This window comes from Corapipo altera, unplaced genomic scaffold (genome assembly GCF_003945725.1).
Source record: "Corapipo altera isolate COAL_440 unplaced genomic scaffold, ASM394572v1 44, whole genome shotgun sequence".
Taxonomy (NCBI): Eukaryota; Metazoa; Chordata; class Aves; order Passeriformes; family Pipridae; genus Corapipo; species Corapipo altera.
In genome coordinates, this window is record NW_020884880.1 from 4,431,313 (window position 1) to 4,458,656 (window position 27,344).

The following is a 27,344-nucleotide window of genomic DNA, read 5'->3' on the forward strand; positions in this document are numbered from 1 at the left end:
CTCACAGTAAAAAAAAGTAATTTGATGTGTTTAAATGGCATTTCCTGTATTACAGTTTGTGCTCATTGTGTTTGGGTACCACTGAGAACAGTCAGGCTTCATCTCTTTTGTCACCAATTCCCCCTCCTCCCATTTCAGGTATTGGTCCACATGGACAAGATTCCCCCCTGAGCCTTCTATTAAGTCTTACCTGCAAAAAGGGACTTGCTTCACACCTTGCAGAAAGGAACTTGTTTTGTATGCTACACAACCAGACTTATTTTGAGGCCATAAAAGCATTTTCTTGTATCTTAAAACACTTTCCTTTTTTTTCACTTGGATAACAGCTATTAATGAATACAACGTTCTATACCTCAACTCAATTAAGCTCTGCATTAGATACTTCACATGTTTATGGGGAACAGAGAGGGAACCCAAACCACTTCCAGACAAGCTGCAGTCTTCATTAAAAACCACCCCAGGACAGGCAGTTCAGTCTTCTCCTCCAAATCTCAAGTAGAAAGTGACCCATTATGGATTTTTAGTGTTTCTCAATTGCATTTAATATTTGCTAATAGGGTAGGCTGTTAAAATGGGTGGGGCAAGAGGGGGCCTGTGATGCAGTGTCAGTACAGCCTTTTTTCCTGAATGCTTGTGTTTGCTTTTTAATCTTGTTTCCCTTTATACTTTGTTTTGGCAAGAAAAACATTTTCCATGGCTTAAACTGTGAGCAGTGAGATGGACCTGTGCACTTTGATGTCTGTCCAGGCTTTAAAGCACAGCAGTAGTAACTTATGAACTTGGCAAAGGCTGGTGAAGTCAAGAGGTCTCCTGCCTCTGAGAGATTGGGGTCACTTCCCTTAAAAATGAAAGCAAAAGCAGCAAAGTGCTCAGTATGAGAGGAGGAGGGAAGGTTAAGAATTGACAAAAAGATTTTGTTCAGTTCAGGGTTTTCATAATTATTTCCCTGCATGAAGAACAGCAATGGCTGTGTATATCTTGCAGGTGAGCTTGGCTGTGGTTTGGTGAAAAGTAGAGGTGACCATAGGCCTGAGTATTCTCTGAGTAATGTTCAACGGGCTCTTCTTCCAGCTGGAAAGGGCCTGCTATGATGTGGGGAGGTGGCTCCCGTTTAGGTGGGTTTGGGATGCTCACAGACCTGAGCCCTGGGCAGGCTTCTGTGACTTAACAGCACAGACTGGCATTTGGGGGAAAAGCCTCAAATTGCCTCTGTGCCTCTGGCTCCTTTGCATCCATGGCTGCTGTCACCAAATCCAGGGACGATCTTGCAGAGAGGTCAGATCAGCCCAAGACCCAGCTGAACCACAGATCAGGAAAGTCCCCCCAGGGCTCATCTCATTCTTCAGAATCTGTATTGTCTTCTAAAAATCTGTCTTTCTGAACATCAAACTATCGCCCTGACATAGTGAGGGTTGCTCTCTGTGGTCAGACTTCGGTGTTCTGAACCTCAGGTACTCAAGTTCAGGGCAGAGATGATCATAGAAGGACCACCCAGACTGCCCAAACAGTCCAGGAAACTATGCAGCTGTAACAGCAAAGCAGTTACTTCAGTGGCCCATGATTTCCATTCCTCTATTTTATGTGTCAAGGGTTTATTTTGAGGATTGTACTTGGAATAATAGGAGGAGTTTGGTCTTTTTCCTTGTCAGATCCTGCTCCTGTTACATTTAGAATGCTTGTTTCCTGCAGCCAGCTGTTATCCACCCACCTAGATGGAGACAGGGTTGGATGATTTAATTGTGTAGCACTTTTAAAGTTGTTTTTTACCTTGCTCCAGCCTGTTGATGAAGCAAGCATATGGCTTCCTGCACCTGTTCTGGGGCTTTTCCTACTGCCATAATAGATGTGGAAGTATAAAATAAAAAAACCCAAACACCCTGCAGAGTAGATTTCTGGGACAGATGAAAGACTTTTGTTTAAAGAGAAGACTGGCTGTAACTTCTTTAACAGCTTACGTAGGTCTGCTGTCTCTTCTAAAATCCCTTATCTATTTTTTTTCTCATTTTTTTGTGTGTATTCCTTACCCCATAAAGATTCCAAAAGCAACCAGTGTAAATAGCTGGCAGGTAGAGTCACTCAGCCAAGCTACAGCATGCTTCTCTCTTTTTAATTTAAATTTTGTAATTTTTTGCAAGGAGCCAAACTTCAAACCCACTATGGATTAGTAACAAGGCTGGGCACATCAAGCTTTTGCTATGGTAGAACAGTTAGAGCTTGCCTCAGTTGATGGGAGTTGTGCACTGCTGCCTGGCAAACAGCAGCCTCCTCACTGTGCCATGGACTCACAGAATGGTTTAGGTCTTCTATTCCACCCCCTCTGCCATGGACATTTTATTGCTAGATCAGGTTCTTCAAAGCCCCAGACCTTAAACATTACCAGGGATGAGGCATCTGTCACTTCCCTGGCCAACCAATCCCAGTGTCTCACCATTCTCACTGTAAAATTTTCTTCCTCATATGGAGTCTAAGCCCTACACTCTTTCAGTTCAAAACTTGCCCCTTGTCCTTAGGTCCTGATAAAGTATCTCTCTCTGTCTTTCTTACAAACTGTCTTCATAAATTGAAAGCAAGCCACAGTAAGGTCTCCCTGAAGCCTTCTCATCTCCAGACTGAACAACCCCAGCTCTCTTGGCCTTTCCACATCGGAGAGGAGCTCCAGCACTGACTGTTTTTGTGGCCCTTCTCTGGACCCACTCCAGCAGGGAGGACTCCTGTGCAGGCAAGTACCTTGTCTGACTCAAAAGGGAAGGCTATACTGGTTTTTATAATTAGTGAGGGGAAAAGTCAATTTTATGCTTAGGAGAGCACTGTTAATGAATACCCAGGTCTGACTGACTGCAAAGCCAGTGTGCCTTGGAGCTGGAGGCTGGATGGTTACCCAAGGCCACATTTGCTGAACCTGCAGGGCCCGTTTGGCTGTGGTACCCTTGTTTCCTGTCACAGGGCAGGCTCTGTGTGTGTGTGCACGTGCACTGAGCACACGCAGAGGGAGGATGGCAGCCCCCACAGTGGAAAGAAGCTCGTTTGTGCTTAGTTGGCCAGCAAGGTGCTAGACTATGTCAGCATTTCTGCTTCTCAGCTGAGGCAAAGCCTCTGCTGCTTGGCTGTTGGCAAGCCTGGTGGTTGCTCTGCTTCCTGCCTTCCCCATATGGTGGCTTGTTTAAAAATAAGACATTTACAAGGAGCAGAAATTGTAAAAGAAGGCTAACCAGAGAGGGATTTACAGTAAATGCTTGGAAGGGAGCTTGACAAAGTTAGGAGAATCCCAACACTGGCAGCTGCACCTTTACTGTGTTAATGTCTTACTACTGCTCTGAGTAATCATCGTTAGAAACTGCACTGAGAGAAGACAGGATCTTCCAACTACTCTTTCTCTGCCCTGAGGCTCCACCCCACATACTCTCAACAGCAAACATGGACAGTAGGACAGTACAACCAGCATTCATTCCTCAGTGGTGCTTATCCAGCATCCCCTGGCACCTGCAGTGGATATGATGGAAGGTGGCAGATGGCAGTTGACAGAGGCTCCAGGAAAAGGCAGATGATGCCAACACCTGGGTGCTGTGTCCTCACGTCAACCTCCTACTCTGCTGAGCCTTTCCAGGCTCAGATCCTGGAGCTGTCAGGACTTGTAGGCCATGACATTCTTTGTATTCCCACTTGGAACAAAGCTGCTGCTGCTTCTCCACTTGCAGTCACCTTGTTGCTCAGGTGGTCTCATTTTTTTCTAGCATGTGCAGCCCCTAAAGTTTGAAGAGCACTTAAGAGGATGTTGGGGGAAGGCAGGTGGCTGCTTGTGGCCAAGTGGTACTGCTTCAAAATACATCAGTGTCATGCCCATGGAAACAGCAGCAGGGAACAAGGTAAGTCCTGTTCTATTCTGTTGGAAGTAAATCATGGTCATTTAAGGAGACCAGAAAAGTTATTTGGAAAAGTTATTTTGTTAGTTTTCTCCATGAGCTGTTCAATTCCCAGGGCACACACTCCAATTCCTCTGAAGCAGCTGTTCTGAGATTTGTAGAAACCTTGAATCATCAGAATCAATTACATCAACTTAAATAAACTTTACAATAAAACTGTTAATGAATTACCACTGTTTTCATCTGCTGTAGGGGTTCTGCAGCTCTTTTTATTTAAAAACAATCCACTATTGAACCAGAATATGCAACTGGAATGAAGCATATTAGATCAAGATGAACATTATGAGCGTAGAACAATCAATCTGTAATTTTACTAGGATGATGAACTGTCCCTGTTGTCCCAGGCAGTGCTGAGCCTCTACACACAGCACAGATAATCCTCTCACAGTGGCACTGGGGTTGGGAACTGGCACTGCAGCCAGGGAACACATGCTGGACACTTCCTTGGAAGTAGGGAAGTATTGTTTATAACTCTGTAATTGAGATTTTTTTTTGCCTTAAAAATGTTTATTTGCAGGATGTTAGCTTTCTTGCTCTAGTTTTCAACTTCAATAAATCTTCATGATAATAATGCATCATTGTACATAGGGATTTCAATTGCTTTTCTTTAAGCAAAATCAATTACATTTTATGTACCTCTGGCTTCTTGGCTTAGTTTTGTTTTTGTTTTTTTTTTCATTTGAAAGTGTGAAAAAACTGCATTGCAAAGGATTCAAAGCTAATTTCAAAACCTACATATTACAAGAAATCAATTCTTAAAATGAATGACTTGGTAGTGCAGTTTGGGGTGGGTGGGGAGGAAGGAAAAAACTCCTCTGCAACTACAGTAGTCTTGAGTAAAAGGGATGATAATTTCAGATGCTTTTTGTACTAAAAACGTGGTGATGATTCAGAACATCTTTCATTGAACTTCTTCAATACCCTTAACTGTCCCAATTGTCCAATCAAGACAGGAGTTTGGGGAGGGGTGGGTTGTGTCTTTTTTTTTTCTTTGTTTTGTTTGTTTGTTTTTAATCCTGGAAGTCTAGAATCTATGACCTGAAAAACAAACACATACATTTTTTTGAGCCTTAAGGAACAGTTAATTGGCTGTTTTGAGGTCAATACAGTCTCCTCTTTGCTTTTAGCCTAACTGCTTCAGCTACTAAAAAGTGCTGGAGTTGACTGTCCACAAGTGTTTTAGAAACTACCAGATGAATGTAATCTAGAGCAAGTTTAGCAACCACAGACTTGCTTAAAGTTGCAAGAATCTGTTTAATGATTTCAGTGGTAACCCAGCTGGGCTGAAAAGCAGCCTGGCTATCCCTTGAGCTCCTAACATTTTTGGCATTGCAGATAATTACAGCCTGAGATGAAGAGGATTTGGGGCAAACATTCTCTGCTATGTGTACAAACTAGCACTCATAAGTGTAAATGCACCCCAGTGTAAACCTTAGGTATTTCCCAGTTAATCCCCTTTGTAGATGTCTTATTTACTGCCAGAACTGCAGCCCAAAGTCAGGAGTTCAGCTCCCCCTTAATGCTCAAGAAAGTTATACATTGCAGAAAAGGCGGCTTATTGAGCGAGGAGCTGCCAGTAGTGAACAGTAAGAAATACTGTGGAAGGAAAAAAGTTTTGTCTTTAAAAAGTGTTAGGCATCTACAATCAGGTTCTCCGACTTAGCCACCAGCCTCAGTGCTGGGGCTCTGGGCGGGCTAGGTGCAAAGAGGACATCAGACTGTCTTTTCCCATTATCCATGAAAATATACTGCTAAGCATCTGAAGAACTTCTCTGGCAAAAGTTGAAGTACCTTGACACTTCCAGGCTATGGGGTGGGACAACAAACACTACAGTTTTGAACAGAGCTGTGTAAAACTTGCTGAGGGTTCAGCTAAATGAACTCTGGTCAGTCCAACACCCCATCAACTAATAGCTTTTTAATGAAGGCATCAAATGCACATTAATGCAGCTTGGTGCAGCCATCAAATGATGTTCCACTGCACTCAAGAAGAAGCTGGTCAATTCAGTGAACTTCTATATTTATACACTTATTTTCAGGTACTCAGTTATCTAATAGACCATGAGGCAAGAATTAACTGAAGGTAGTTAACTGGTAGTGAAAAGCTTTACCAATGTAAAAGGAATATCAACCAAATGAAAAAAAAATGCCAAACATAATAAATTGTAAAGTGGGTCCTATATAATAGATATAACTTGTGATCTTAACTGGCTACTACCATATCCTCAAGCTGTACCAGGGGATGTTCACGCTGGACATCAGGAAGAATTTCTTCCCTGAACAGGCTGCCCAGGGAGGTGATAGAGTCACCATGTCTGGAAGTGTTCAAGAAATGACTGGATGTGACACTTAGTGCAATGTTTTAGTTGACATGGTGGTGTTTGGTCAAAGGTTGCACTTGATGATCTTGGAGGCCATTTCCAACCTTTATTATTCTATGATCCTTTTCCCCTTCTTTTGCTGTAAAAGAAAAGCAGCGAGGCTAAGGGACGTGGCCTTGAGTTCAAATTTTCTAACTGTCCTACTGGATTACTATTCAAAAACTAAATGAACTGTTAGGTACTGTCTAAAACTGGTCGTGTTTATCTTTGGATGTTTGTTATGTATCAATCAATTCAACAGCACACCAGCATTCCAGTGGGAATAAAGTTGTGGTTTTTTGTCAAAATCATTTTATTAAAGAGTTAATGTCACAACAAGCTCAAAATAACACATGCTTCAGAAATAAATGGGATGAAAAATTCTCAGAACAGAAACATGAATGGTTTGAAGGGATGATAAAGCATCAGTTTGAAGAAACTTCTGCAAACAGGTGCAAATTCTGTTGGTGCAATGGAGAAAAACCTCAGAAAAGAAGCCTCCTGGGCATGACTTCTGTTTATGTAGTGCAGTTTGTCTAATAAGTTAAATCAGAAAGGCAAAATTTTCCATGGCTGCACAGACCCAAAATTACTTCTTCAATAATTAGCCCCAGCACAGGTTTTTCACTGTGAGTACTAACAAAACAAATTCAGTTGACATCTTAACATAGCAGTAATATATATATTACAGACATGATAGATGTTTGACTCATGCAGCCTCCTCAGTTACATGATTTTGTTTTTAATTTACTCAAGAAACATTATAAAAAAATAGGTTTGCAATTTGTATTTCACTCCAGTGTTAGCTCCGCATCACCCCAGGCAAAGACAGTGTTTTAGCAGATAATCTAATTTGGCAAGAAATCTGCCCTAATTCTTAACCTTATTTTTGTAAATCCACGTAGAAAATAAATGTGAACTCTTTATACAAAACAAGAGCAAATAACTGCACCTATATAAAAGGGGATTCATTCCCTTTAGTTTTATTATCATGGCACATACTTTATAGTTTCACAACAGCATACTAACTTTCATTTAGTTTTTTTAAACTCCAAAATAGTGTTGATGAAGGGAAGAATGTGAGTTACCAGAGGCAGCTGACTCATGCATTAAGCAATTCATGTTCTTTATCAGTTTTCCCAACAGCATCAGGGTTGGATAATGGGTCAAGGTCAGCAAAGAGACTGAACCAAGCAGTCAAGTCTTTAGGATTCTTTGTAGATTCTGGAAAAAAAAGAGAAAAAAAGAAAGGAAGAAAAAAGAAATGTACCGACTTGTCAGCTATTTTAAAACAAAACTGACTGAATGTTTGACTGAGGTCAAACAAATGCCATGCTATTGTTTAATTTATTACTAAGGGCACTTCTGACAAGAAAATCAGAATGAATGATTGCATTTTAAAACACTATCTTTATCAGAATATAGAACTTTAGTAAGGATGAATGTTTTACATCTGTCTGCTGTGTATTTTATATGGCTCCTGCCATGGGAAGTACAAGAACACTTAAATTAAAAATAGAAACAATCTCACTCTGTCTAGCTTTGTTTCATGAAAGGTATTTGAGTGCGCACCTGCATGCCTGCAAAACAGCAAAAGGGAAGTGAAAGCAAATTTTACTTTCAACCTCTCTTACAGGACTAAATTCCTTTGCCTAAATCCAGTTCATGTGACTGTTCTGTCTCCCCTGTATACAACTACACAAGGTCATTACTCATCTGGAATTAAGTTTTAATGGGAAGGCACTGGCTGGAGGGAGAAGGGTTACACTTGGTAGCCAGTCCCAAGTACAATTTCTAGTATTATTTTGATGAATATAAACAAAATGTGAAAAGGGAATACGTTCCAACAGCAGCTGGACTATTGCACCCCTGTGTCCACACTGACATACATATTTCACAGAGGTCTCCTGCTTTGCTTTGTTTTTGTGACGCTATGCCCAGCATGTATTATATTGATAGTGAAATAAGTTGTGCTCTTCCACTCAGAGAGATAATGTCACATGAAAGTTTTCTTTGTGACACAAGGAATTTACAGACAGAATAGGCTCTGGCTGGCATGATGCTCATCTTGGTGTCTGCAAGGCTGCAGTATCTGCCACTTTCATAACCACAGACTTCCAAGTAGCTAAAGGCTGTTCCTTTTGCTGGTGCCAGTTCTGTGGCTGTGTAATTGCACTACTTTCCAAAACAGCTTCCAAAACACCTTAACCTTTTATTTTTTTTTTCTGCTGAGCTGAAGAATGTCAGGGGAAGGAACACATGTCACCCCTTCACTGAACATCTTCCATTTTGCTTCTGATCCAATGTGAATGCACAGAATAGGTACAAACTGGCAATAAGAATTCAATGTAATCCTGGTTCACTTATCCAGAAAATCCTAGTCAAAGTCATCAGGGCTTTGTCTCAGTAGATGGCAGGACTATGCACACTTGGCTCAGCTGCAAGAACTGAATTAAGTTTCAAACAGATGATTACTGACATGATGTATGTTTATCAAAAAAAATTGCAATTAGGGCTCTTCTGCCTTATCAGTAGCTTGTATTTTAGCCACAATGCTAAATCCTAGAGCTTCAAAACATTGTTCAGCTTAGACTAAGTGCATGCAGGTGCTATTCTGTGTGACTCAAAAATTAAAGCAGTATAATGAAATTGTAGCTTCAGCTCCCTTATTATACAGTAAATTACTCTTTTAACATGCTACTAGCAGTGAAGCCTAGCAAAAAATATAATGTACATACACAGACATATCATACATGTAATCAAGCTGCAGCAGTGTAATTAGGGGCATAAGATTAAGATGTAGCTATTACAAAAACAAATTTTATTATAACAAAGTAACTGAGAAGACATGATAGATACAAGAGTCACAGCTAAAAAGGAAAAGTAAGAAACTGAAGAAAATACATGACCATCACCTTTCACAGGCGCTTTGCTATCATTCACATTCAGGCTGTGTGGTTTCTGTGCTGGCTGTGGTCTCGATGGTGGGCTCACACTGTTAGCTGCCCATCCTAGAATTCAACAATACAGCAGCATTAGCGTGAAGAATTACTTTGTTAACTCCAACACCCCACTGTCTGGCACCATCAGACAGTGGAGCAGAATATTACATTTATGGCCATTCATATCTCAGCAGTCAGATGCTGCAGATGAGCAACATCCTTAACACCAGGGTAGCTATGGATCAGTTTCATCATCTCCAGATTCACGCAACTAAACTCTTTTCAAACCTTTAACCTGGCTTAAAGGAGATTTTTGTGTCTTTTATTGAATCACAGTTAATACTCATTCACAGCAAGGCCAGTTCAGTAATAAGGCAAACACAGCTGTAGGGAGAAGAATATCACTTACATTTGGGTGAAAATAACACACATAATCAACATTTTTTCCACCTTTCTTTACTTTTACAGTTCCAAAGACTTTCAGTTCATCCACTGGTCCAGACAAAACCTTATTCAGAGACCCTAGATTTTTTTAATTTTGAAATAATTCTGAAAAAAAAATATAGTAAAACACTGAAGAATTAAATTAAAAATTAATTACTTCAAGTTAACTTAAAACTACATTTTAATGAAGTAGCTTTTTTGTTCTTTATTTGAATGGATCTTTACAGCAAAGAGAGATTAAATATGCGGGAAAAAGTGAAACTTAGTATTCAAAATTTTTTGTTCTTACATGTATATTTTATAGCCACAAAAGAGTAATACAGATAAATACAGTTAATGAGGCCAGATGAGCAGGCTAGCAAAATGACTAGGGGTGGCATACTGTGGAAACATATTAGGAAAAAGAAAGCAATTTTTGTCCTTGGCTTAAGATATTTAAGTTTTTATCCTTTATTACATTTAGAGGACTGGAGGTTGTATTTATAACTTAATTAATATCTCTTTTTTAAGTTTGGCCTGGTCAATTACCCACCCATCTCAGACACCTAGTATATCTAATTTGGAAGTGTCACAAACAGGATTGCTCATCTGTGCACACAGTTAGCATTTCCTTATTCAGTTTCCTTTTTCTATAAGTTTATGCTCTCATATCCTTTTTTACTCTTCTTGTCCTTCCTCCCCTTATTTTCTGCTCTTTTGGGACCCCTGTCAGATATTGGTACCCAGTGCCCTGACAGTTTCTGCAAGAGCCACGCAAGTCACATCATTCCTTCCTCTCTCTAATAGATTATTCTCATCACTCTCTGGTCTTACCTTGACTATAAAAGGTTTGAAGCCCAAGCTGTGCTATTAAAAAGAGGCAAGAATAGTGTTTCCATAAAATCAGATGATATAGGAAAGAAATTTAAAGCCACAACCATGCTCTGTTTCTCTAAGGAAACTAACAAAAAACTTCTTACAAATCTGTATGCAGAATGCTCACATGTATTTGTTCTACACAAAGGTGATACAGGCTTGTGAGCCAGCTTGTGCCCTCTGAAATGAGTTTTTCATCTTTCAAATAAGCAAATGTTTTTCATAAATAATGAAAATTATGACATTAACTCTTCAGAATGACATACTTCTCCAGGTGTTTTCTCTGCTTGTGTTACAAACAAGAATGGCAAAGGACATTATATACAACTACAGTAGTCTGTAAGGCTTTTTGTGTGTTTGGAGATGTACTGTGAGAAAGTGTTTTGATATGTCAATGAATGACAATGGCTAAATTGAGCTACTTAAACAAATAGGGGCAAATCCTAATTTGATAGAAATGAATGAGAGTGCTGCCCACAAACGTTCTGTGCAAGTCCCAGTGAATTCAGGGAGATCAAGACTTGGCTCCCTGAGACATCACTGATGTTCCTTTACACTGGTGTGACTGGCATACCAGTGAACTCCTTTGCAGCCCTCCTTTTGAGCCCCTGCACCAAGGTGTGGTAGGCAGCACATCCATGAGAGATGCTGTGGCCTGGGTGTCTGTTTACTGAAATGCAGGTGGCACAAGTGCCACTTAGAAAACAAAAAGAATCTAACAACAGCAACAAAAAATCCAACCAAAAATGCTCCAGAAAATACGTGATGCTTTTGTAATGAACTTATCTATCTGTGAAGGTACTGGGAAAGACTGACACAGAATTTTTATTAAATACTTTCACAAATTATGTCTTTAGCGAGCTACAGAGAACAACTTTGCCTTTCAAAAACAAACCACAGCCTATCAATTTGAAAGCAGTTGCTGGCCCTAAGCCTGTTTTGGTTTGCCTGTTCACAGGATGGCTTTGTTACATGACTAGACAAAAGGTTATTGCCGAGAGAGCAAGGAAACCATCAGCTTGCTTTTCAGTTAGCATCTTCACAAACGTTACCACAATGAAATTTAGAAATGGAAATGGTGAGCTGTGCATTTGCTTACCAACCAGAATTTTTGCACATGTAGAGAAGATAAAGATGAGACCTTAATGGTACAAGTAAGTAAATGAGGTCATAAACATCATGAAAAAAGAAAGCCAGTGCTCTCTCTGAAAAAGCAGAAAGGTCACCAAACTACAAAACTGTATCTGGAGGAGAATCTAAAAGATTTGTTGGGAGCACACTTTGTTTCTATTGCATATATATATATATACACATACACATTTATATGTATTTTAAACCAGTACCTGATGGCCCCATAGCAATTCAAAGTCCCATTGTGCTAGATCCTGCCTATAAATACAGCCAGAGAAAACTCAGAGCTGGGAATTCCTGACTGCAACAGTTTATAACCTGCATAGCATTGTGCCTGTTTTACAGATTAAGATCTGAGGCAGAGAGAAAACAAAGCCCCAAAGATTTACGAGCGTGCTTAACATAAAATAAGTAAGTAATCCCACTGAAGTTAATAGAAAAGTTAATGTGCTTAAAGTTAAGCATGTGAGTTTTAAGAATCTTTATGGTCTTAAGGCTAAATTCACACAGGAAGTATGCAACATCGAGGCTACAGTGTAGCGCTTCACACTTAATAATTATTAAGTAATCCTACCACACAGGGGAAAAAAAGTGTAGGAGATGTATCACAAGCCCAGTAAAAATATAATCTCTATATTCTAATATTTCCTACTTTTATGTCTAGATATGCTTATATGTCAGTTAGTATTTTGTTTAAGAGAAAAGTCTCTGTTCCCATATTTATTGATAAGGTCAAATTATGAAAAAGACATTGTGAAGTGAAATGAAATGTAGCTTAAGATTAAAGCTGAGTTTTCACCAGATACAAAATGGACCAAATTTCACCTTCTGTTGAAAAATAAACAAAAAACTTAAAAAGAAAAATAGCCTATGAAAGTTAGTTTAAATAATGCATTTTACTCAGCAAATTAAGTTAGCTGGGAACATGCTGATTATTAGATACAATCACTCAGCTGATTAGCCCTGACTTTTCAAATGCCAGTACACCAATTACCACGATCTTCTGCCAAAACCTTGGAAATCCATTTGAAAACATCAACATATTTTGCTCTTACAGTACAGATTTATTCTTTTTTTTAATTCAAAAATATTTTGGGATACCATGTTGACTGGACTGGATTTTCCATTTCTAGTGTTCCTTGAATGCAGCATAACTGAGTTCTGACTTTGCAGCCAATGCCAGTGCCTTGTGCAAATGAGAGCTAACAGCTGTCTCAGAAAGGATACACAATCCTGCTTGCTATTTATACCTCAAAAATATTTTTCCTACAGAAACATATTTACATTTAAAAATGTAAATTATGCTGATATGTAAAATACATTTAAAAATATGTAAAGCTGTGGAAAAAACCCTAATCTCATAATAATTCTCTTACTGTTTTCAGTAACTTGCTTAAAATCATGTATCTTATCATAAAAATATATCTAAAACTGTGCATCGTTACAAATGTCATTCCCCCATTTTCCAACTAAGAGCTGAAGTCAGCGAACCCAGACATCTTACTCTAGGGGTGCCGGTGGTAAGTGTATTAATTATAAGGTAAATTTGACTTTCTTATTTTTGCCAAAGTGTGACAGGTCATTTTACATCATTACCAGTTGCACAGATTCCAAGAACTAATCTTCAGGATAGAGTCAGCCTGCTAGCCTTTCCTATATCACTCTTCCACAAGTGAGATTTAAATGACCTGGGACAAAGCCCAAAAAGCCAAGGTCCTTCTCCAGCTTGCAAAGCCCTAGGAGAAATCTAGCCAGACTGTGGGAAGGATGAAGGTAGTTGCTGTTGGCTGGTTATCACCAGCCTATCCTTCCTGTCTCCCTTCCTCAAGGCCAAAGCAGCAGCAGGAAAGCTCTGCCCTAGTTCCCCTCTTTCTTTCTCCCCCAGCAGTAGCTTGGAAAAGCCAAGAGAATCAACGGCATAGAAGAAAGAGGAGAGGAAGAGTTGCATCAGTAAACAGACTGCAAGAGGAATCCACCTGTAGGTTTGCTAGGATGAGACTACCCATTCTACCTTACCCATATCTGTATGTGCAACACATAGGATGCTTTGGAGGAAAAAAATGAATGAATGCAATTGTTTTTCACTGTGTTGTTTAAAAATACTATCCCCAGACAAAATACAGTAATTATTTTTGGTTCCCTGGCCCTTTAACAGAGACGAGAGTTGCGATTTAAACAGCAGAACCCACTCAAACAGATTTTCTGTTTCAGGGAAAAAAATATCTCAAAGACCCACAGAACATTTCAGGAAGCTCAATGAAAACATTCAAGACAGTAATCTTGACTTTAGGTTTTAGGTACTTAATACTTCACACATACTAAGAGAACAAGATGAGTTCTCACCATGTAAGGATGACTGCAAGTCATTCATGTTTTGGTCTAGCAGCTGTGAGGGCAAGTAGCCTGATGGTGCTGGTACCACAGATGATGAAGTATTCTCCCCATCTCTAGTTGAAGAGTTCGTGGTGAGATCAGCAACCTGTCCAAACACAGCTGTCCACTCTTTGCTGAATTCCCCCTCATCCAGGGAGGAAGCATTGAGGATCTCATTCAGTAATACCATGTCATCCTTATCACCAGGTTCTGGCTCCAAGGACCTCACAAACTGTTCCTTTGAAGCTGTCTCAGAACAAGAGAGTCAAGAGAAATGATTTTTTAGACAAAGCAGGAACTTCTTAAAAAATAACCAATCTGGGTTTTGTATGTTAAGTGAGATGGAAAATTTTTGCATGAATATTTTTTTTCTCTTTTAGACCCAATTCTCTTGGACATCTGGGTTTGTACCTTATGCAACAAATAATTCCTTGATTATCTTAGATAACCTCACTGCTATTAACACTCATTTCTCATTAAAAATAATATTATAAGTATGCTTAAAAATCTATAAAACACACCAAAATCATTACGTAGTCTAACATTTAAATAATTGGAGAAGACTACTTTTATGTTGCTTCTTGAAACATTATGTAAAACTCCCAAAAAAATCAGATTGGTATAAACTGAAAAAAAAGTAAGAGTTAGGGATTATTCTAGAATTTTGTAAGAACATACTTAAGATCATCTTTATGACCTTCTGACCAATGCTTGAATTATTGGGGTGTTTCCAAATGAAAAAAGGTTACTTTAATGCACAGTTAGATTTCTACACTGTTCAAACCTGTAGTCATTTTTTTCTTCTCATAAGCTGCTGAGAAATAACTGGGGCCCACTTTCCTTCTGATTGCCTGTGCTAGTTTTTCCAGTACCAGAACTGCAGCTGAAGAAGCTCTTAGATCACTTGAGCCATTACTCCTTAAAAAAAAAATTTCCTATTTTAGAAGTGTCAAATAGTTATATAAAATACACAGAAGTGGTAACCAGGATCATAATCCTTTTCCAATATATTTGGAATGTTAAAGAACTATCATGGAACCCCAAGTGTTATTTTACTTGGAAACATTTGGAGCTCCACTGTGGGAGTCTGCAGTTCACAAAAATGGTGGTTAACAAGGCTGATAATGTTACATTACTGAAATTCACATCAGTTTATCTTAATTATGCCTGTTTCAAACTTGTGGTAAGGCACAGAAGTAACCTCACTTTTCCAAAGTTGGGGTAGATCAGCTGAGCTCTCCAAGTTGCATAACAACTTACAAAGATGCTTTTTAACCCTTTTGGTTGGGATAAAAGATTGACAGTAGCAAAGTGTCAGTGCAACAGGCCATTTTACTGAAATGCAACAGCATTTTCAGCAAAGTTTCCTTTTAATAGCTGTAGTAATTTATAATTAAATGGTTGAAGTTGAGTCAGAGGAGGAAAAAAAGTGCAAAACTGTGTTTTAAAATAGACTCACGCGTCAGCACACACACCTACGTACTAAGAAACTGATAAACAAACACATAATAAAAGGATTTTATTCATTACTGAAGTCAGTTGTGAGATTCAGCTCCTTTCTAATTCACATTTTTATATACCTCTGTACTCCCTGACAGGGCCTAAAAATCAGAAATAGAAACATTACAAACACATCAATTCTCCTGATGTTCCCACTAGACTATAACTAAAGTACCATTGAAAACAATTTATTCTCCTGAATTTTCAGGCTGTTTTCCCATCTTCAGATAAACAGCAAAGAATATTAATGTTGTCCAAGCATCTACAGTTCCCTCAAGTTATTCAGCAGGTGAGGCAGAGGGGTAAATCCTCCCATAGGGGAAACACACCTGCTATTTCAAAGGCACTTAAGAACTCTGATCTCTATGGGGCATCATCACCTCAAAGCTGCTTTCAGGAAGCCCCTGCAAGGGGAGATGCAAAGGGAGCAGCACTTGTAACAGATCCGCTAAGACACACGGCCAACACCGCACCTCACCACAAGTGCCCCAGAGCGGAACAGTTGCAGCAGCACAGCTCAGAGCAAAGCTCTGCTCTGTCGGGGTAACCACTGCAGGAGTCCCATTCTTACCAGAGGAGAAAGTACAACATAGAGCTTTACTTCTAAAGAGCAGTTAGGTCTTGCTGCAGTGCGTAATGACCACCAGAAACCTGAGGAGTGACACATTTCTTGGCTCAGCAGCCTTTCTGATGTTCCTGTGGGGACTGTGCACCCGCCGCAGGAGAGGGCAGGGGTGGTGTTTACGCTCAGGCTACCTCGAGTAAGCAGCAGCAAGTTCTATTCTTGTTTGCAATAAAGGTTATATAGAAACCAGTCTTGCTTACTGAGGTATTACTTATGTGGTATTTCTGCCAGATTACTAGAATGATATGGACTTTCTCACTTCATCCGTAAATCTTCTGTTTACCTCTTTTCCTGTTTCTCTGTTTTCACTGCCCATTTTCAGACAAAATCCTTTTTTCTGTATGCACATGCTGCCTTATAAGTGTCCATGAAAAAAAATCCAAAACTTCCAATAAAACACTGAAAGAACAATGTCACTACATTCTTTTTCTAGTTGTTTGAACAAGCCTCTAGCAATGCTCATATTCCTTCACAAACATGCCTCATTTTGCATGTATTAAAAGAAAAGAAAAAGTGAAGAGAAACTAAAAGAATTAGAACAGTACATGATTGGCAACACCGGATTAAGACTTCCTTCTGAAACACACATGAAAGTGTACCTCTAACCATACTGGTTCACTTAAAATAATGCAATATTCAATAGGCCTAAAGCTAGCTAGTGTGTAAAATTAAGGCAAATGGCTGATATTTTAGAAGTGCCATAGCCATCCTTAGCTGATGCAGACACCCCACAACAGTTTTCGTATCAAGGTAATTATTTGACTAAAGAAAAAAGAACGACACAGCTAAACTTGTATGAGCAATAACTATATGCATTTTCTGTATCTCCACTAAGAAGACCCAACAAGGAATGGAACTGAGTAAGAAGAAAACCAGAAAAAAAAATGGCACTATCAGACATGCACTGACCTTTTTTATTAACCACAGAAAAGAAGTCATTGCTACCTTATCTATCCACAGATTAGGGTTGCTTCTGCACAGACAGCTGAGGAACTATCCCTGTTTCTGCTTTCATGGGTGATTCCCCACATGGATAATTTCCCCCCAGTGCAAGAGAATACCCATGGCAAATCCAAAGTCAAGGTGTTCGCAAATGTCCTTACCTACCATGAAGGCAGAGTCTTAAATACAATTACACTCTCAGTCTGACTGACTAAACAACACAAAGGGATTTTTTGCTTTGCTTCATTTGCTTTTTGAGTTGCCACAGTTGTTTTTGTTCAAGTTTTTTTTACTCATTCTTCTGAGATATATGAGTGAAAAGCAAACGAAAAATTCCAGGTAATACTCTGACTTCATATGAAAACTCAATATAAAACTTTCACCCAGATCTTTCACATGTTATATGGTAAAACAGCACAACCTCTTGAGCAATCATGGAAGCATAAAGACAGCATAACGGATTTAATTAACTCTCTAGCTTGAAGAAGTCACCAGTTCTTATATGGTTTTAAGAGGACTAAATTATTTGTTTCTGATACGTACATTTCTAACAAAAAATCTTGTGGTTACTAGTGTATTCCCAAGAGTTGTAGTTCAACAATTAAAGAACAAAAAAAGAAAAGTTTGTGAAATGTAATAGAAGGGGTAAGTTTTACAGTGGAACCCTCTTCAGTGGGGCAAACAGGATATACTCCAGTCTACCTAATCTTGAATTAGCTGGTACAAAACATTTTGTCCTCAGTAACGTTTACTTCATATTACGACATCACACTTGGTGACTATGATGGAAAAGCAGATGAAACAGACATGCACAATTATTTCATACCATTTTCTTCGGGTTGCAGGTCTAATAAGTCATCTATGGCACCTAAAAGAAAAAAAAAAGAACAAATAAAAAAAAATTAAAAGCAACACAGGAAGATCGGCGGCACACTGACAGTGTGTATACATCTAAAGGTAGTTTTCTTAAGTCTCTTCACCTGAGTTCTGCTTGTGGCTACAATTTCCTTGTAACATGGAGATGACATCCTTGCCATCATCAGCTGTAATCAAGATCCATAAACATGTCAAACTGCACTTTGCAGGAGACTATGCTTATAAACAACGTCACTATAAGATCAACACGCAAGGTGGTTGGTATTCATGTTTTAAATGAGTCATGTTTAAAATAAGCCTGGTCACAATGGATGAAAGAGCCAAGATACAAGCATTTCGAAGAAGTGAGGCAAATTGCTGACTAATAAATAACCTGAGGGGGATCTTCCTTTGAATGCCTGCCTGCCACCCTAGGCCCTCTCCAGGCTGAGTGCACCCAACTGAGGCAACTGCAAGAATCAGACAGGTCTCTCCTGTCCTCCAGAAGCAGAGACATCTCTTTTAGAAGCTTGTACTTAGACAGGCCAGGAGGGATAACAAATGTGCCAGGACCTTGTCACTCTCTAAATACTGCCTTCCTTGGCAGTATGTTCTTCTTAACATCAACTCTGGGAATAGGGAAAAGGAATCTTCCCACAAAGTACCCCAGGTCAGGATATAAGTAACAACATCTCCTCTGCAGAAAAGTAAATGGGCTAAGAACAATGGGAGGGAAAATATATACCTGGGGGTTATAAGCTAGAGGTGACAAAACACCACCACCTTAAACTCTCAGCAAGTCTCACAGATGAGACATGGAGTCAAAACAATCATCTTGATTCTGTCTATCAATGAAGAGAAAGACAACTCCCTCAGGTGATTAATCCCATTTAAGACATGTAGCAAAGCAGGAGGGATGAGCTACCTGCTGAACATGCCTTTCTCCCACCATTAACCGTTGGGGAAATTTAGCTCCTAGAGAACTAAGTTTGTAGCTCTAAAGGCAAAGGAAGGGTTTGGTCACAGTATTGCCAGATCTGGAAAGCCCATCTGCTGGAAGCCTCACACGAGAGACTGGAAAGGAGAAATAAAACTCTCTACAGGGAATAAAAATGGAATCCCAAACCCTTTCAAGAGAAATGCTAAAACATTCCAAGAGAAACTTCAAGGTGTGTTCAGAACTAAAGGAAACAGAACAGCTTGCTGTTGATATAATTTTATTTTTATAAGGCTTTGCTAGGACAGAAATGTGCTATCAGAAATAGAATCAGCTGGTCATTTAAGAACCCATAATCACATCTGATTGCACTCTGTACAGAGAGAGATAGGAGAGGCATAAACACACATGAACAAATATACATGATGCTTTCATAAAAGGACAATGCATAGAGCTAAAGAGGGAAAAAGCCAATCCTAGACTGACTGGTAGAGGGGAAAACAAAATCAGAAAGAGAAGTTCATGATAGGTGGGATATGGACGGCCACAATTCTGTAAAGAAAAAGGTACAGCTGTGCTGGAAGCCTGCCTTAGTTGAGTGGTAAACATCATGGAGACAATCTTGAAGACATCCATAGTATATTAGGGAAAATGCAGAGCAAATGATAAAAAGTGAAAGTTATGAAGTAGAAGTAGTTGGTGAGGAAAACTAAGAAGCAACATGGCTCCCTCACAAGAGGCACTATATCTGTATGACATTTGAACATAAAGGGTAGTTTAAGGAAAAAAAACCTCTTAGCAATGGCATAGACCTGCTAGTGTATGGAGATGGAAAAATTTAGCAGAGCAGTTAGAAGTATTTCAGAACACTTCAGTTCCTTTTAGAGGTGACGGAGAAAGAGACAGAACAAGGTATTTATATTACGATGAAATATTTTACAGTCCATAAGTAACTGAGATTCTAGAAAACATCGGCTAAGAAAATATAAGTCAGATTTTATATCCAAGAATATTAAAATATTTTGTCAAAGATATATCTGATCTAATTAATTGCAAAGTGAGTGAAACTTCAAAACACTGGAAATGTCCTAATATTGTGTCATTACTACAAAAAACCCCCATCCAAACAACAAAAGTAATTAAAGAGGGTGACTCAAGTAATTGTAGGTAACTCGGGGCTGGTAGCTCACCATTACTCCTAGTTAAAACAGTAACAGAATGCCATTCAGTATAGGATTCAGCAAAAGAACATGAGCATAATAAATGCTCCTATAATAATTTACTGTTGTTTTTATGGCAAGCAGATCTAGTTAAAAAAACACAACTAATTTAATTCTTTGATAAAACTGTGAGCTATTTTTCAGTAAAGATATTTGTTTAGAAACAACTTGACTTTGCACTGCAGAGCCTTCCAGCTAAAAGTCAGCACTGAGTAAAATGTATAACGAACATATTGAACGGATTAGGAACGTGACAACTAACAGATGTCAAAAACACATTGTTAGGAGAAATAATTGCAAAGTAGAAGTGTTTCTAGTTTAGATCTGCAAGGCTTAGTGTTTTATCCATTGCTATTCAATGGCTTTAGCAGTCATCTGGAAGTAAATACAAAATCACCCTTGAAAAAATGTGCAAACAACTAACAGACTATTACAGGTGGTCAGTCAGGCCAGTCAATCGGTTTCTGTAGTCAGAGCTGGAGGAATTTAATACCACCAACTTGTAAGTTATATCTCTAGGCATAAGGAATATATGCCATGTTTTAGAAAGGATAAATGAGTCCTGGAAAGCTGTGACCAAAAGGAACTAAGTCTTGATAAACAACAAATTCAGATATGAGTTTTAAACTTGATGTTGCAGCAAAATGAGATATCCTTCTGGGATCTAGAAACAGGAATGTGATTTTACCTTCTAAAAACATGACACATGAGAACAACATCAGAAATCTCTTGTACAGTTATATATTTGAAAAGGGATTTGTAAAGTAGAATGGAAACAAAACCTTCAAAAATAAAGCAGAAGATGTCTTCAAGACATCAACATTGTGGGTCCCCTCCAACTTGGCATATTCTGTGATAAGGCTAGCCTGTTGAAATAAAGATTTGAGAGGAGTCTTGATTTTCATGTAGTATCTTTTAAGTATCTTCATGGAGGATAAAATATGACATATTAAAATTATTCTCCATTAATTTAGTAGAAAAAGATATACTAAAAGCCAAGAATTGTTTAGGCTGGAGAGACCTGTGGGGGTGATCTTATCCAAGCCTTGCAGCTATGAAGTTATTTTGTCTTGAAGATCTCCAGGTGTGAAGATTCTACTTTTCCCAGCACTTCACTACCCTCACTGTAAGCACCTTTTTTATAGTATGTACTCAGAATTTCCCTTCCTATCACTTGTGCCCACTGCCTCCCGTTCTTTCACTATGCACCTCCAAATGGAGCCTGGCTGTGTTACTGTGTAATAAACAACCCATAAGGTCATTGGCAGCAGTTGAATATGACTTTGCCTGGCTTTTGGGCAGAAGTTCCACTGAATTCATCAAGTTTTTCACGGAGTACATGTTTAATCACTGGAACAAACTAGTGAGCTAAGTGGCACACTTCCCTTGCCTCAACACCTACTAACCTGCAGAATACTTTCTTGAAGGCTACATGCCCAAGGTAAGAATTAGGCTTCAGAAGACAAGCTATTTGATCTATCTGAGAGTGACTGAATGAAATGCAGTGGGATGTAACATGTAAGAGATTAGTTTTAAGAGATCTTCCTGGCCTTAAGTATTATGTGTTTGTAGGGATTTGCTGGGTGAAACTGATATAGGAAATAAACAAAACAAAAACCCCCATGTTTTACAGCACTTATGAAGTTATGATAACATGAAATAAAATACCTGAATAGTTCGATTCCTTGGTATGGCTCTCCTCTTCTAATGAAATCAACCTTAATTTGAAAGAATAAGAAAAAAGATTGAGAAATTAATTCTAAGGCTCTAAAATAATAATAAATTTTCCTCTTTTAGGTCACATTGCTACAGAATCATATCAGTAATAAATAAACAGTAAAAACAGATCGACTCTTGCATTTGCTGTATATGCTGGTCTGTTGTTACCTTTTATTGTTTCATTGGTAGAAGTCTGTTGAAAGTGAAAATTAGATTGAAATACCAACTATCAAAACCTACCATCCTTCTATTTTTAATATAACTAAATCTGTAATGAAAAGTATAGTACGTTCTGCTTTTCCACATTCGGTCTTTCATAGCTATCATGGAGGTACAACTGCTCCCCCTCTCCCCCACCCCGACCAGAAAAAAAAGCAACCACAAAGAAACCCAACCGGTTTGCCCTTCTCTTTTTAATAGCAAGTAATTAAAAATCAACAGACAGGTGAGTTTTGTCCCATTTCAGCAGATTTTTAAAAGAAAAGATCAGCAGTGTTGATGAAACAAGGTCTCAGCAGGAAAAAAAAAAAGCTGTGGTTTACATCCAGTTCTTATACAAAAGTAATCTCTTCAATGAAGAATATATACTTTCTAAATGCTATTACTTTGTGTAAAGTCATTCAAGGAGTTGGGAATGAAGTAGCCACAAGGCTGATATGGTGCTGAAAAGGACTGGGTAGGCACATTCTCCTATCTATCTCTAGTGACAGGACAGAAGGAGCCACCTCCCAGGCTCTTGAGGTTAGGCTTGTGGTAGACAAAAATCAGATTCAGGCCACATTCTATTATAATGAATGTTTACTGTGAATGGAAAGTTCACGAGGACTTTAAAAGCTTTGTTTTATATAACATCTAGAGTCCTAGATGTTTGTTTATGATTTTATACAGCAAAATTGTGACATTTTTTCCCCTCAGGTTTATGCCAGACAAGGTAAAAGATAATCCATAAATAAAAACAATTGCAACCATGACATGGCATCTTATGTATTTGCTGGTAGGTGTCAATGCACATATCTTGCATAAATCATGCATTCGTTCTAAAACTTTATATTCAACATTGAGGAAAACAGTTATTTATTATATTCTTTATTATTGTCAAATGAGATGCAACAGATTTAAGGGAAGTGCTGTGCAGTGAACCACCTGCCAAATGGTACTTGGTCAAGTCCTTTCTAATCTGAATAACACTAAATCTGACCAATTTATAAACTGGTTTTGGTTGGTGGTTCTGAATCTAAACCAGAAAGAGGACTGAAAACCCGAACTCTAAAAATCCATTATTATAAATAGTTGAGCAAAATCCACTAATCAGTCAAGCTGTTCTCTGCTTTTTGACAACTGATCCTTTGCTGGGTACTTCATTGAAGCAAGGATAGTCAAAACAACAGGTGGCAGCAGGATTATATCAACACTGCATCTTCTGGCAACTGAATCCTGATGGTCCGGTAGGGGAGAGATCGCATCTCATTCTCCCGTTCTCCTGTTCTCCCCTCCCCATAGCAGTTCATTCATAAGTCTCTCTCACCTCAGAGTTACAGGTAATTCAAACCTTGACAGCATCAGCTCACTTAGATGTATGTTATACTAAGTACCTACTGCTTCATTGGATTACTAACTGATGGTGTATACATTACAAAAACTGATTGCTGCTCAGAGCAATCAGTAATCTATATCCTATTCCCAGGTGAAAGGAGATGCTGCTGAAAGGCGAAATACAAAGCTCATATATCTTCTCCCAGGTATAGTTGTTTACCATTTCTCTTAATAAAGAAAAAATGAAGCAAAAGCTGATAAAAATAAAAAAAAAGGCTAGGAAAGATGAAAAACACGTAAGGGTTTAATAGGTCTTTAAAGCTCTTAATTTCACCATAAAGTTAATTAGTTTTCACACATTACAACATTTCAGAAATTCTTGTATTGAGCTAACTAGTAAGATTAGACTAGCTGTGTCTATATTTCTACGTCTAATTTTATTTTAGAATTACTTATAATTCTACTTACATTTCTACTTACTTTTGGTGACTTTAACAACCACGAAGCAGATTATAAGCAAAAATATTATTTTAATGTATAGGACATGTGACTTACTGACTCTGCTGATCTTCCACTGAATTAGTGCTTTCAATCTGCAGGTCCTCCTTTTCTGCTTTTTCAGTTAGTTTATTCACAGGATCTTGCAAGCTCTAGACCATAACCGTAATATAAACAAAGAGAAGAAAACAAACTAGAATCAGGGAAGCAAAAGGGTGTCATTTAAGGCTAAATCACATTATAAAACCAACAGGAATTAGCAAGAATGGTTTTGAGCTATATCTGAGTCAATGAAGAAAAATTAAAAATATAGAAGATATTCAGTCGAGTCTGTGAACACACTTGGTATAAGAAGGTGACACTCAGCCACTTCTAAATTCATGTTCTGTTTCCAATATTTCTCAGTAAATATTTGAAAGATTTCTAAGTAAAACCATCTATTCTATGTGCAAAGCAGGCACCGACAGCATGTTTATTTGCTGGTTTGGGGTTTGGCCTCTTTTTTTCCTCCTTGTTCTTGTGTGGTTTTTTTTGTTGTTGTTGTTGTTGTTTTTTTGGTTTTGTTTGTTTGTTTGTTTTTAAATATGAGAAAAAATAATTCTTTACATCTGTTTGTTCATCATATACTGCTTCTTTTCTTATTTATTCTCTTTTTTTCCTCCACAACTATTCACACAAACTTGGCAATTACAGTGTAGTGAGAAGATACTACTTGTATCCTGAACCTGAAAACAAGGGTTAAAATCTTGGAAGATTAGTCTGATAGAAGCCAGGTGTGGTACTATGAAACCCTACTGTCCTTTTGCAATCTGAAAAACTGTGCTACAAGACAATGATGTGCAGTTTCACGGTCACCATTTTTATAACCAAAATTAGAACAAGTGAACAGGTCAACACATAAAGCGTTATAGACTGACTCTTCAAGTGATAAATACACTACCAGTTGCCCCTGTTATGCATTAATTAGGAATTCTGTACGAAAATTTGAAAAAATGAACACAATAATTAAGTAATAGCAGATGTTAGTAAGTGAATATTTGTCTCTATCAAATGGTTTTGCTCTGAAGGCGAAAAAATTTTCCTCTTTCCAAAGCCCAACTCAGTTTCTGAAAAATAAAACCATGTTTCATGTGAATAGTCCCAATCATTTGTAATTAAATTTATTTTTGTCATGCTGATAGTCACAGTAGTGCATCTCACCCCAACTTTTCCTTCTGCCCCCCAAAAAGCTAAGGGTAAAACAAAGAAGTGACTTTTTGTGCAAAACTTAAAAAAAACAAAATGTAGTGGTTTTTCACCTGGAATTTGAACAAAACAATAGCATGTTTCATGAGAACTGTAAAACAAAGAAAAAAATGTGGTTTAATCTGTTGAATAACAGTTAGAGTGCCCAGGCCATCTGTCACAACAAAAGTATTCCCAGACATGTTACAGGTCTTGTGTGCACTGTCCTGTTAACCAGCACAGAGACGTCCCCAGAAGGGGCATTCCAGTTTCTGCTTGGGTCAGTACCTGTCTGTATGAGGAAATCTACACTTCAGTGTTTTAGAAACCAAACTTATGGATCTATCCTGTACTGAAGTTGCTTTTTTTTTCCCCTTTCAGTAAGCTAATTCTACCTAGAACTGCTGATTAATTTGTCATAAGCACCCTTAGCATACAGGCATCATAGTCAAAAGATGAGGGATCATAAAGCAGCAATAATAAAGAGAGAGGCATTAAAAAAGTTTATCTTATTCTGTGAGTTGCCACTTTTTTTTTTGACACTGTGGCAGTGTTAACCAGAATCACATGTAAGTCTACTTCTTGGATTCTGAATAAGGACATTAGACAGCTCAGCTAGACCACCTATGAATGAATCTGCATTTGTACTGGGTATTGATTCGAGTGCATTTCTTGTACTATTAAAATTGATGGGCATTATTCCACTGACTCCAAGAAGACCTGGATTAGAGTTCAAAAACATACAAATATACACTCCTTGCACAAAAGTGCAGTGTAGAGAAAGACAGCACCTCTGCATTATGGGGACTGTACTGCCTTGGGCACTTGAACCATCTTGGACACATTCACAGTAGGACATACAGTCCACTATAATCAGGAGGTAACAGCTGGGGTGCTCTGCCTGCCATCCAGTACAGCACCACAGAGCCTGCCCCAGGAACGCTGTAACGGTTTTGAACAATGAACAGAACTACTTCAACCACTGCCTAATTATACAAGTCAAAGAAAATTATCAGAAGTAAAATATTCTACATCTTCACCAAGAAAAATACAGGGAAATCAGCATCCTTCTTTAAGGAAGCATCTTTATGATGCTTTCTTTATTAGTGTTTCAGGAAATCCATATTTAAAGGACTGTGATCAAGCCATGGACACATGGAGCTCAGAAGTACCTTGGGAAGGAAACAGCATGATAATAATGGCAGTTACTATTTCCTGTATTAGAAAAATAAACACAGCTCTGAAATACAGCTTCAGTTTCATTGGAGATTATGATAAGTGTTAAAAATCAGCAGGTGTATTTTGATGCAATAATTCAATATAAGAATTTGCTTCCAACACTGTTCCCTCAAAGTCAGATAGCAAATAATGAAATTATTTTTGTCTCCCCTGCCTCTCTCTACTCCACATCTTGATGTGCACTACAAACCAAGGTACATTTTAAAAAAGATTTTAAAAAGATAGAGAATGTGTATGAAATGAAACTGAGTGTTAAAAGGACACTGTCAACCATTTTCTAAACATGAACCCACAAAAATTTAATCACTACTGTCAGGAGGCATAAAAATCAAACTATGATATTCCCTTAATTGTTTCAGGTTACATTAGAAGAAGGGAAGAAGCTCCATAATATAGAAAGTGCAGTGATTACACAGGGTTGTAAAGACACAGACTGAGTTCAAACAAAAGCAATCACATTTCAGTAGGACATATCCCTGACTTTGTTGCTCAGAGCAGACAGATGTGTAGCTTCACTCTTATGGCTGCTCAACATGAATTAACATGGATTTTGTTGTGAGCTACGCCAGTATGTGGCTTAAAGTAGGATCCCTGCATGTTTAGAAAGCTATCTTCCTAGCTTCCATAATTTCTCTTTTACTATAAAAATAAACACTACAATACACACTAGCAGAGCAGGTTCACAGTCATTCACTCTGCCTAACTTTTCTGTCTCCAACACCAAAAGTCATCCAGTGATATTTTGCTTGCTCACAGTACTGAGACTAAATATCCAAGCTGACAAGCAATTCGTCCCCTGTAGAGTTAATTCTGGTTCCAGCTCAGGCTCCATTCCGAGGCTGACTGACTAAATTCCTTCACCTGCATCTGCTGCTTTCAAGTCAAGCCAAGATCATCTGGATTGCACACAAAACCTGTCCTCTGCAGTTAAATCACCAGTGTTGACAACACACTCAGCTCGCCTACAGTTCCCCCCAAGTGCCTTGGACAACTAATGCACCTCTTGACTGAGAAAAAAATCAAAGCA

The 27,344-nt window shown here is 38.5% G+C and overlaps 1 protein-coding gene across 1 annotated transcript in view; it reads right to left on the reverse strand.

Moving 5' to 3' along the window:
* Nucleotides 1–6,572: 6,572 nt before the first annotated feature.
* Nucleotides 6,573–27,344, reverse strand: part of ICA1 (islet cell autoantigen 1) — a 70,687-nt gene continuing 49,915 nt past the window's right edge. The window contains 6 exon segments of the mRNA XM_027639336.1: nucleotides 6,573–7,504; nucleotides 9,196–9,291; nucleotides 13,996–14,271; nucleotides 17,919–17,960; nucleotides 21,773–21,822; nucleotides 23,912–24,006. Of these exon segments, the coding sequence (XP_027495137.1) occupies nucleotides 7,383–7,504; nucleotides 9,196–9,291; nucleotides 13,996–14,271; nucleotides 17,919–17,960; nucleotides 21,773–21,822; nucleotides 23,912–24,006 (681 nt within the window). The 3' untranslated portion in view covers nucleotides 6,573–7,382.